General features: G+C 47.2%; 1 protein-coding gene across 3 annotated transcripts in view; it reads left to right on the plus strand.

Annotated features, from left to right (window-relative positions):
* The first annotated feature begins 1,620 nt into the window (after positions 1–1,620).
* CPEB1 (cytoplasmic polyadenylation element binding protein 1) overlaps positions 1,621–11,528 on the plus strand; it is a 32,904-nt gene continuing 22,996 nt past the window's right edge. For 2 of the 3 annotated variants that reach the window (XM_010188380.1, XM_010188381.1), the window contains exon 1: positions 1,621–1,793. In XM_010188380.1, coding sequence (XP_010186682.1) covers positions 1,718–1,793 — 76 coding nt within the window. In that variant the 5' untranslated portion in view covers positions 1,621–1,717. The remainder of the gene's footprint in view (positions 1,794–11,528) is intronic. The other variant, XM_010188382.1, reaches the window with a different exon arrangement.

Here is an 11,528-nt window from a genome sequence, read left to right on the forward strand (position 1 = left end):
TGCTGTTTCCTTTGCTTTTTAGCTAAATGGTGGTTGGGGGAACATCATATATGTGGAGAAAACTATCAGATGATGCATTATAGCAGTAAAACGGCTCTTAAAGACAGGGTTTGTGGGAGGGGAAATGCAAGCCCTGTACTTGGGCTGGGCTAAAGTTCCTGTGTCCCTGTGAAAGTTAGTGTAGACGTGCTCTCTGCCACAAGCCGGGTACTGGAGTGATAGGTAAGATAATTTGAAGATAAATGCGGCTTAGTGCTTCAGGCTTGCTTGGGGGTAAAGCGGGGGGGGGGAAGAAGTGTGGGGGAAGTCAGGCCCAAAAACTCCTACGGGAATGCATCCAAAAGGCAGATGGATTAAATGTCTCCTTGACAAGTACAAATGGTCCAGTTTAGAGCTGTGGGCTTCCATGTGTCTTGGGGTAGCAGGGGCTTGTGCCCCAGCCTTGCTGCAGTTCAGTTCTTTGAATCTTGCTCTTGACTCGATTTGCTTAATGGCCAAGGTTCTGCTTGGAGGCCAAGACTGGCGAGGCTGTGCCTTCCTGCTCTTCTCTTTAATGTGTCTTAATTGATAGCAATACTGTTGGCTCAACATGTTCGGGAGCAGAGTTCTGCTGCAGTTTTGGGTGCCTGGGTCCAAAAATGCTGGTTAGAGATTTAGTGGCTTCTAGGCTGGCAGAGTGTTGAATACTGTACAGCTGCCTTGATACGAGCTTAGGTGTGAAAGTAGCATGCAAGCAGAGCTGGGGAAGCAGCTGCTCTTGCTGGTTCTCTGGACCAGCACCAGGAAACAGGAGGGCCTTACTCTTTTTTTTTTTGTGCAGAGGGAGCTTTACAGGAGCTCTGGCTGGTATAGGATGGTCCCAGAACCTTGATGCTGGTAGATCAGTGCCTGTGGAGGGTCATGCTAAAGTGGAGCTGTTTTAGGGTAGCTTCCCTCTGTGGTTAGGAGCTGCAGCCTAAAAGGAAGTTCAGGATTTGATTCTCTCCCTTTCCAAGGGAAACCTCAGGATTTGGGGTTGTTGAGAAGTCGTAGTTATTTTTTTTCCTACGGGCCTGTTTTCTGAAGTCATTGCCTGGCTGCTGACTTGGGCCACTCCAAGATGTTGTTTAGAGCTCCCAAACATGGGTAGTAAAGTGAGCCTTGCTCTCTTCTGCCATGCATAGGAGGAGCTATGGTGGTTTCTTATGGTGCCTGCCTTGACTGTGAGCATCCCCTTTGTTCCCCAGTGTCAGGAGGGTGATTCTGGGCAGCAACCCTCTGTTAATTGGATCTCTGATTTAGTGCTGATGTGCTGGAGAAAAGCAGCAGGGAGCTAGTGTTGGCAACCAAACTAGTTTGAGTGCTGTGACTCCGATTCTAAATTTCATCCCAGCCGTGGTGAGCTGATACCTGTTTGTAGACTGGGGTGGTCCTGGTGTAGCGTGCTGTGCTGACAAATTGCTGACCCATTTGCTTAACTGTTTCTTTAATAACAAGAATTCAACTTGAGTGTTGCCAAGACCTGGAGCTAAAGCTAATAAGAGTATTGGAGGCAATCCAGCCTTTTCACAATGTGTTAAAAGCCTGATGGTGAGTATGAGCCTGCTTGACACTTATGCTTGTTCTTTTTTACCAGAAAGAAGACACTGGGAGGAGCATAAAAGACTGCTGGGATAGCACAGATGCCCCTGCACTTTCCACTTGCAGCAATGCAGATATATTCCGCCAAATAAATGCCATGTTGGACAACTCTTTGAATTTCAGTGGAGTCTGCACCACGCCTGTCACAAAAAGCAAACGTGACATTCTGCCAGGTGACGTGTTTGGCTGGGTTCAAGATGAGCTTGAGGGGCTGGGTGGAAGATGTGGGTGGGAGTCACTTGGTGGGACCTAGTGAGCATATGGTGGTTCTTCATGGTGGTGTGGTGGTTCTTGTGTGCTTGGAGTTGGTTTTAGGGCTGTTTTGGTACTGGGGGCTTCATTTGTGTGCATGACACAGATAACCCATGTGTTCCCTGGCATGTGGAGGTGCCTGGGAAGGCTTCCTATGTCCCTGTGGTGCTGTGGGTCATTGTGTGGGCAGGATGTGAGTGCTTACTGCCTCACCTGCCAGCTTCTGGTGTAGATGGTTCCAGCAGGCTCCTTTACAGTCCAGCTCACCAGGAGGCAGGATAAGTCTGTTAGTGATCAGTATGGCTGATCTGCTGCATACATTAAAAACACAAAAGAATTTTGAATAACCGTGTTTGCTATAGGTCAATTAGTTGTGTATTTAAGAGCACACTGAAGCAGTACATATAGGTGAAGATTTTTCTTGCAAAACAAGCTTGGGATTATGAAATCAGTGCTGCAGGCTGAGGGGAGTGGGCATCTTCTGCTGTTTTGCACTTGATCAGACTCAAAACCGAAGGCTCCATGCCAAAGCAAAGAGTGTTGTATCCAGTCTTTATTTTTATGTAAGTGAAGGACGTGCTTTTGTCCCTTCATAGTAGGCAGGATCTGCCAGTAAACTTACCTGCCTGGTGCCTGATGTTCATCTTGCAAGTGCGCTTCTGTGCAGTGGTGCTTGTGCCAAGGATTTGGGCACTTGAAAGAGATTGCTGTTAGCTCCTCCAGCCTCTGATTTATAGGGTCAATAAACACTTTGGCTGTTATTGGAAACAAACTGACCCTCTGGACGAGTCCCAAAACAAAGTGGGAAGTAAAAGGGGAAAAAAGCCTCACCAGCTGGTGACCTTGCGGGCTGCTGTAGGCGGAGGAGCTTTCATTGCAGTCACTTGGAGACAGGATTGTCTTGTGCTCATGGATAATCTGAGTTTTAATCAAATGGGTTTAAAAAAAGCTGCAAACAGGTGTCTGGGCATCCTGTGGGTCTGTTTGATGCTTGTGCAGTGCAACTTTGTTCTGGACTAGCGAAATGACTGCTACCAGATGACTTCCAGTGCAGCTTAATCTCCTGGGTATTTGAAGGGCTTAGCCCTGTGGACCAGGGGCTGATCTGGCCATGTGATCCTCTGCTGGCGCTGCAGAAATAACAGATGAGGTGAATCGTGTGCTTTTAGGTATGGATTTATAGACAGCATTGCTTGAAACGTGCCTGGTAAAACGGTATTGGAGGATGTGCTGGCTACTCCTGAGCAGTTGCGTAGTGAATATTAACTAATTCAGGTCAGTGATGTGGTTAGTGGTGCATTTTTAGAGATCTGCTCTTGTGCTGAGCTGTTTAGACCTTTTTGTGTCCTTTGGCACAGTGGTAGTCAGTGTCGTATCTGATCTTGATGCACTGGGAGCATAAGGGAGAAATAAACATAAGTATTTCCTTTGTCGTCTTACAGTAAGTTCATTAAAGTTGTTTCTTGCTGCTCTGTTGAAGTCTTAGCTATAGCCCTTTGTATTCTACTTGGAATGGGAATTGTATTCCAATTTGGAATGGGAATGTTTCCTAATTCAGTTTCAGCTTAGTTGCCGAACTTAAAGTTGATAAGGGAACTATCCCTGCCCACTAGAGCAGATCCATCCTGTAAAGATGCAGGTTAGTTCTGGTTTTGGGTCTGGGCTTAGAGCTGGCACACCAATTTTAATTTGTCGTACTGTCTTCTAGATTTCTAAAGCCTTTTAAAGATTTCTAAAGTCTCTGAAGGACTTCGGTATTCACCTGGCATTGAAATAAACCCACTTACTGACCTGCTGCATGTAAATTTCTGCTCGGTCTGTCAGTTGCTGAGGTATTCCTGATGGATACCTGGAGCCAGGTGCTCTTGCCTGGTGTGGAGCTGCTGGGAGGTGGTGCCCTGACTGGAAACTGAGTGAATTTCCCTTCAGTGGTGTTAAACTGTGCTTGTATTTCAGGCTGTCATTGAGTAACTTCTGTGGAACACCTCTTGTAGGACAAGTACAGTGGGACTTGCATGTAAAAAAGGGAGGCTTTCTCTAGCAAACATTATTTCTGCTGCAGGGCAACCAAAGTTGTGCTTTTTGAGGCATCTTAAGCAGCTTTTCTTGTTCCTGATGGTAGCAGTTGAGGCCGGTCTCACTAGTGGGTGCTGGCTGTTACACAGCTACTTGTGCAGTTTGAGGGGTAGGGTGGGGGCTCTGCTCAGCATTGGGTAACCTGACAGGAGGCTTTTAGCTTGTTAAATCTATGTGTGGGGGTGCAAACACTTGTGATGGGAAGAGGCTTGCATACTTCCCAAAGGATGCTGAGCACTGAGCTGGGGCTAGGAAGTGGCTGCCTTGGGTGCCCATAATTAGGCTACTGGAAATCTGACCTATTTCAGAAGGTGCCTCTGGGCTGTAGAAGAGACTGATAATAGAGCACAGCCTCAGCTACCCCAGCCAGGCCAGCAGTTATCAGACATAAATTTGTGGATGAGTCAGCATCTGCCAGTGTGCCATCAGTTCAGAGTTATTAGTCTGCTTCAGTCCTGGCCTTGCTTCGTTACTGTCAGAGTTGGGACCTCTCCATAGTTAATGAGGGCCTAACTGCAGCAATCCTGCAAGCTTCCCTCTGTTTCTGGATCAGAGAAGTGCATGAGCTGCTGCTGCTGTTTAATGTGTGCATCTTCTCCATGAAAAACTTGGTGGTGTCAGCAAGGATGTGAATCCTAGGACAGCTGTGATCCACAAATGGGGAGGTGCTTTGGACCCTGGCCTAGGCTAAGGCAGTTTTTTGCAGGAATTCGTACCTGCTGGCTGTAAGGCTGAACAGCTGGCTGCTAAAATTCAGAATATAATGCTACTGTGTCCTGCACTAGGCAGATGGTTTAGAGCCTGAAGCAGGCTGTTGGGGCTGTTTGAACAAGACAAGGCTCTGCAGCGCTAGCATCTTGCTTTCAGTGAGCCTAGCTCTTGGGTAGGTGACCAGCAGAGCAGAGACCCTTGATCTCATGCAGTGTCTTGTCATTGCTCCGAGTTAAAAGTGCTTCTGAAGAATTTGTGAGCTTCTGGTGCTTTAACTCGGTGCAGGAACAACTTGTAGTTAGGCTGTATTATCATGAAACTTGTAGCCTGCTCAGTTGTAAGGAGCCTGTAGATCCACCCTTAATATAGTAGTTATAGCAGGTGGAAGGATCATCTATTTACAACTTAAACTCTTTTGGTGGGAGAGCTTGGGGAAGAGATTTTACTCTGTCAGGGGAAATACTTCAATCTGTTCACAGTCCCTCAAGCTTTTCAGTTGTCTTCCTCAGGTCAAACTATGTTTATCCTGGATTGGACTTGTGTGTAAGAAGCCCCTTTTGGCATTAAGAGGATTACACGTGGTGGAGAAGGGACAGCAGAAATTCATGACCTTTCACTAATGCTATTGGGGAAACACGTGTGGAGACACCTTACTGGGTGTGATGAGGTACGCAGTGAGGTGGTGCTGAGACGGGATCAGTACAGCAGCAGCCTGAGCAATGTGAGGGAATGAGCTTATTCAGCAGCCCTGGCTCTGACACAGTTGGAGAGTTAGCCAGATCTGGGCAGGGCTGCATGGCAGAAAGAACTGCTGCTGGAGATTTAGCTTGCCATACCTAAAGTTAAATCTCTATCAAGATCAGTTTGTGGTTAATGATAATCCTTGGTGAACTTACTTGCCTCATCAAAAAATGACCTGAGCTGTCAGGCCTAGCCTGATGACTGCTGCAGTGGTTTGTGGGCACTTGCTCCAGGAGTTCCTCAAGCCTTGGCTTAAGGTGCTAGCCCAAATCAAATGGTGCAGTGCAGCGGTGTGGTGAAAGCTGTAATTGTAGAACCTGTCTGGTCGCTTCTGGGTCAGGCTGATTCAGTCCCTTCTCAAGACAGGCAAAACTTCCTCAGCAAGGCTGTGTGTAGCACAGACATTAACCTTTTGTGGCTTTTAGTGTGGTGTTGGAAATAGGAGGGAGGTTATGGCCTTGACAGAGGCAGGAATCACTATCTCCCCTAAACATCTCATACCAACTCAACCCCTGCCGGTGCTTTCTGTTCTTGGGCACCTGCTTCAAAGAGAATGTGGTTCGCCTCTCGCAGACTCAAAGCTGATCTGCATGTTCATTGCTGATCTGAATAAGAATGTGAGCAAAGCCAGTCTCTTAAGGTAGCAAGTGGTTTGTTTGCCAGGCTTTAAAGCTGTGTCTTGCTGAGTGAAAGGTACTGCTACCAGATCTGGTTTAAAAAGAAAACTAAACTAGCTTTTGAAATTGCCAGCCTGTTCTTTTTGGTGCAACTTCCAGCTTAATTAAGCAGAACAGTGAGTAAAGCTCCCTCTTCAGCCTTTGGTTACCCATTTCCTCACCTGCTGACTAGCTTCAACTGAAGGCTTAAAATAAGTGTACTTAAAAGGGTTGTAGGTACCCCAAATGTCCCAGCAGCATTGATTTCCCTTTCATGAAGCTCTGCTTATTTGACTGAGACAAAGCAGCCATTATTTTGCTATAAGTTGTCAGTCCATTGTGCGAAGAAATGAGAGATGCTTAAATGACTTCCTGTGGATGGGAGTGGTGGAAGGTGCCAAGTTCGGTAACAGTAAAGGCTGTTAGCTGTGGTCCATCAGGTCCTAATGATTTTCAGTGGCTGCTTTATTTAAGGAAAACTGAAGGACAAATACTAACCCAGACTAGATAACTAAATTAGCTTCCTGTTTGCTCTCAATTGCAGTCAATTAATGACCTATCACTTGTTTAGCCACCCAGAAATTACTTTCTGGTATTACAATATAAATTCCTCTGTTTTTCACTGTCCTGCAGACATGGGTAAATGTGCCAGACAACACTGGATGCAGCTGATCTGATGTTGTGCGTCTTGGATGAGGGGACAAAATGTTGTAAGATGAAGAGACCCAAAATGCATTTGCCTGGACTTCAGGGGGTCTGAGGCAGGGCAGGGCTGTTAGCAGGAGCTCACCTGGAGCTGGCAGCTGAGAACCATTCTGCTTGCCCCAGATAAATGCTGTATACCTGGTATGCACATCCAGAGTAGTGAAATTCAATGCCTGTGCCTCAAAAGAGGTACACAAGTACTGGCTTTGGCCTTTAGAGTTCACATTAAGGGATTGTTGCCTACATGGGCACAATGCTACTGGAAAGTAGTTCTAGTCAATGTTTGTTTCATTGGATTGGAAGAAAATTGTGGTGGTGTTCTGCAGAGGGCAGGGACTTGCCCTAGAGCTGTTGCGCTCTGCGGCAGTTGCAGATTGGATGGTGTGGCTGAAGATAGCATGTTTCCTGTGGCTTTCCTGACATGCTGTGCTCTGTCATTTGGGCTTGGGTGCTGTAATCCTGTGGCAGTGTCTTATTCTTGGAAGAGGCAGGTGGAATGGCAAGGTTAGTTGTGGTGCCCTCTTAGTTTCTTAAATAGTTGCTTGCCAGTTCTTCAGGTGTTTGGTTACTGGAATAAGCCAGACTCCATCTGGCTGTGAAACTGGGCATGCAGCAGCAAATGTCTTGACTTGAGGAATTTTTCAGATTACAGGGAAGTTGTTTAATTGTGTATCAGGAAAACTTGTTAGGCATAAACCTACTAGTTACAAGAGCTTTCCTAAGCCCTTGATGATCCCTGCTGTACCTTAGGAATACAATTGGCACATCCTCTGAAAGCTTTCACTTGAGATTTGTTTGTCTTGTGTGCAAAACATACTTGAGAAGCTTAATTTTCAGGGATGCAATTACCAGCCTTTACAACTGGAGGTGTAGAGAGGTGTGAAAGCAAAACGGTGCTGCTGCTGTCTCAGCTGCATTCCCACTTGTGGTCTGAAGGCTGCAGAAATTATCATCTTGCCTCCTGCTTCTCCAGATTTGGGTTGGAAGTTCAGCCTTGGTTGGAGTGCTAGTTGAAAAGGCAGCTGCACACAAAGGTGAATCTGATTTTTGTCAGTGAACAGCACTTACAGCTGAGCTGTGCTTATTCTGCATTGTACACTTGGGGGGCCTTGTTTGTGGATGGGCTTTCTCTGTACTCAGGTTCTACTAGAAATTAGCATGCGGGAGCAAAGGGAGATGTCTTTATGGCTGTGGAGGCGGTAGGAGTGGGATCTAGCTTGTTTGGTTTGTGTTTGCTTAACCATTCTGTTGCCTTCCTTCTCTGGATTTTCTCAGTTTTCGAGCTTAAACACATGTTGCTAGATTTTTAACTGGCTTTGCCAGTGACCAGTTGGGAAGGCTCAAACACCTGAACATCTTTGTGCTTGAATGAAGCATTGCATTTCAAGGCTAAATCTGATGGTGCAGAGATGTTACTGCTACAGGACAGGGACTGAAATGTGCTCAGCTCTCCCTGTGCTGCCTTAAGCTGCCTGTGGGTCGCAACTCCTGCTGCCAGTCTCTGCTTGTCCTCTCTGTACAGGCTTATGCTATAATTTTTAAGCATTTTCCGGTTTCAAATGCCTGATTGATGTAACCACATTGTATACCAGATCAGGGGAATGAGCCAGGCTTAAAACTACCTCCCAGTGGCCTAGTTTAAACCAGATCTGCTTCCTGTGTGGAAACTCATCTGCCTAAACTGGTGTAAGCTGGGAGGGAGCACTGGGGTGGAGACAAGTGGCTGGGGCTGCTGCATGTGTAGGCTGGCTGGGCTGGTAGGGTTTAACTGCAGGTTAAGATCTGGACTGTGTGGAGGTGCTCACCTTTAAGAAGCCTTTGAAATGTCTTAAATGTGATGCTACTGTTTGAAGTCTGGAAAATGCAGCTTTCTGTCCAGGCAGGGGTGTGGAAAGCTGTCCTGCCTGTGCTGCAGTGCACCCTGGCTCCAGGAGTCTCCTGGACAGACAGGAGGATGTCATCCAGGAGAACGACCTGCTTCGATACCGGCATGGGAGCGTTTTACTAAGGACTTCCTGTGATGCTGTTGAAATCAAACCAAACCGGCTTGGGAGGCAGGAGCTCAGTCTCTCCCAGACGCTCGAGCACAAGCCCAGCACAGTGTGGCTTACTATGCCAGGATGGTTGGCTTCCAGTGGCAACTCCAGGGAAAAATCCAGGTTGGAAAGACTTGCGCTGGTTCCTGGGGCTTGGAAAAGTCTGCAGTGAAGCATTTGGGCTGGGTTGGGCTGTGTCAGGTTGCAAAGTGAAATTATTTAATATTTGGTAGATATCACTTAAGAATAACTTGAGGTTAAGACTCTTTAAACTGAATTTTTGTGAGAAATTAATTCTTCCTGCCCCAGTGTCCTGTTAATTTTGTCTGCCATCAACATTTGATTGCTTTGTAAGAAACTTTCAGGCTCTGAATTTGAAAATAACTATTCCAGAAATCTGTTTAGATTCTATTTTTAAGTTGCTGTTTTTCCTTGATGACCTGTATCTGTCTTTCAAGCATGGCTGGGAGTGTTAAAGGGGAAGCAGGCTTCTGCTGGCTATTTGCTTTTGATGGGAAAAGGTCTAATTAAAAAATGCTGGTTATCTAAGCAAATTCTATTCTGTGCTTCTGTAGTTATACCCATAACTGAATTGCAGGGAGCTTGTCTTTAATGTAGATTGAAGTAATCAGAAGGAAACCTAGATCTCTTGAACTCGAATTTGATTGAGTTCAATTAAATGAAACAGCTTATTTCCTGAAAAATGTAGATAGCTAGGGAAAATGGGGCTGGATGCCATGGAGTGAGCATATCCTGCTGCTGATGGGTTTATTCCCTGTTTTCCTTATTGCTTCAGTGGTGGGTTTCATCCAAGATGTTGAATGAGGGACTCTGGGCGGTATTTGAGTTCTGCTGTCTGTCAATATTCTCTGCATCCGTGCTTTCCAGAAGATGAAGCTTGGTGGGAATTAATCTTGCAGATGACGTAGAACCTAGTGAGATCCTGGTATCTGAAGGGAAGGCAGTTTCCTACTGCCAGGGATCTGGGCTGGAGCACAGCACTTGTGCATTTTCATAAACACAGAAATGTTACATATTCATATGGGCAAGTTATGGTTGCTGTGGGAACTGAGTTGTCTGAGCAATATGCCTTTATCCTCTCCTTGTTACAGCTGCATTAGAAATGTTTTTAGGGCCTGTCCAGAACAAGTGAGCTGAAAACTATACCGGAAAGATTAATGCAGTGAAAACCCTGCTGAAGATGCAGCATGATGCTTTTGGAGGAATATTTGATGCTGTTACAGGTGCTTGATAGTAATGTGACTGAGTTGGCACTACAGCTTGTACTAGTACTACTGGGGGAGCCCTGGTGGATGCTGTCCTGATGAAATGCTGTGGAGGAGGCTGCAGCTGGGAAGAGGGAAGGTGGCACTTTGCTAGCAGGTATGGTTTTAGCTGCTTTTATCCAAACTGCAGTGCTTCACCCCTTTGCTGTCATCTGGGAACTCAAATTGCTCCCCAGATTGCTGTGGGGTGAAGGTCTGGTGTCCAGTGGCGGCACCAGCCTGTGCCTCACATAGGGCACCTGACTGCTGCCAGATCACAGGCAACTGAGTGGCACGGGATGTGGATGTGGTGGAGGAGGCAGGGAAGGCTGTGGGACTGTCTGGGCTGACCAGGCCACACGTGAGGGATAACGTGACAGCCTGGAGTCACTGCAGCGCCCTGCGAAGAGCCAGGAGTGGTGTGTGTGAGGTGTACATCTGATGGCACAGTGGGAGGGTGTGGGGGCAGGGGGAGGAGGAGACAGCTGCTGCTGCTTGGTAGCTGCCTTATAAATGCCCTCTGACTCAGATTTTGGGTAACACAGCTGAGCATCTTGTGGTTTCATCAGCCCCCAGATACCTGCATTAAACTGGAATTCTCAGACTATGAACCTGCTGTGTTTCCTTAGGCTGTTGGCACAGGCATAAACCGAGGAGGCAAGAATCTGACGTCTCTAGTACTGTAGGCTTGTGAACACCCTGCAGGGAAGGAGAGGGCTGGGAAAGTGGCTGGGGGGGGGAGGCTGGATGGAGGAGGGGTGGACCAGGCAGGCGGAAGGTAAACAGGCCATGAAAAATTCCTGATGTGTGCTCTGGCTGCTCCTCTTCTCCCTGTACCAGCGTGATGTGCCTGCCTGGGCTGGACCTGGGATAATGGGCTTCTCTCCGGGTAGTGGGGCGTTGAAGGTTATCCTTGTTACTCAGTGGTAAACAATGCAGAGTCAGTGAGGCACAGTGGCCAAGTTGAACCAAATAGATTATGCTAGCAGAATTGTGAAGCTTTGCATCGAGCTCTGAATTGGAGCCAGCAGCTGGAGTGTGTCCAGGACTAAAGTGGCTTTTTTCTTTTTTTTTGGGTTTTGTGGGTGGAGGGAGGCGGGGACAGGAGAGCTGGGTAGCACTAAAACTAACTGTCTGCTCTGTCGCTGCTGCTATCATCGTTGCTGGGGGGATTGCTGCCTCGAGCCCATCGTCTGCTGTGCTGTATTGTGGAGCCCTGCTTTTGTGCTGCCTGCCTCTCCTAATTTACTGGAGCTGCACTTCTCTCCTCCTGCCTGCTGTCTTGTTTTTTGGGGGGTGGGAGGGAATCTTATCCATTCTTCTTACCTTTATTTTGTAAGAGCTGATGCAGTTCTCTTGCATGGCTGAGTGACGTCACTGTCAGCACAGTAAGCATCAGCAGCCTGGTCACATGCTGACCCAGTCAGTAATGCAGACGGGATAGGAAGGTGGAGGGGCTGAGGGGG

This window comes from Mesitornis unicolor, unplaced genomic scaffold (genome assembly GCF_000695765.1).
Source record: "Mesitornis unicolor isolate BGI_N332 unplaced genomic scaffold, ASM69576v1 scaffold25887, whole genome shotgun sequence".
Lineage (NCBI taxonomy): Eukaryota > Metazoa > Chordata > Aves > Mesitornithiformes > Mesitornithidae > Mesitornis > Mesitornis unicolor.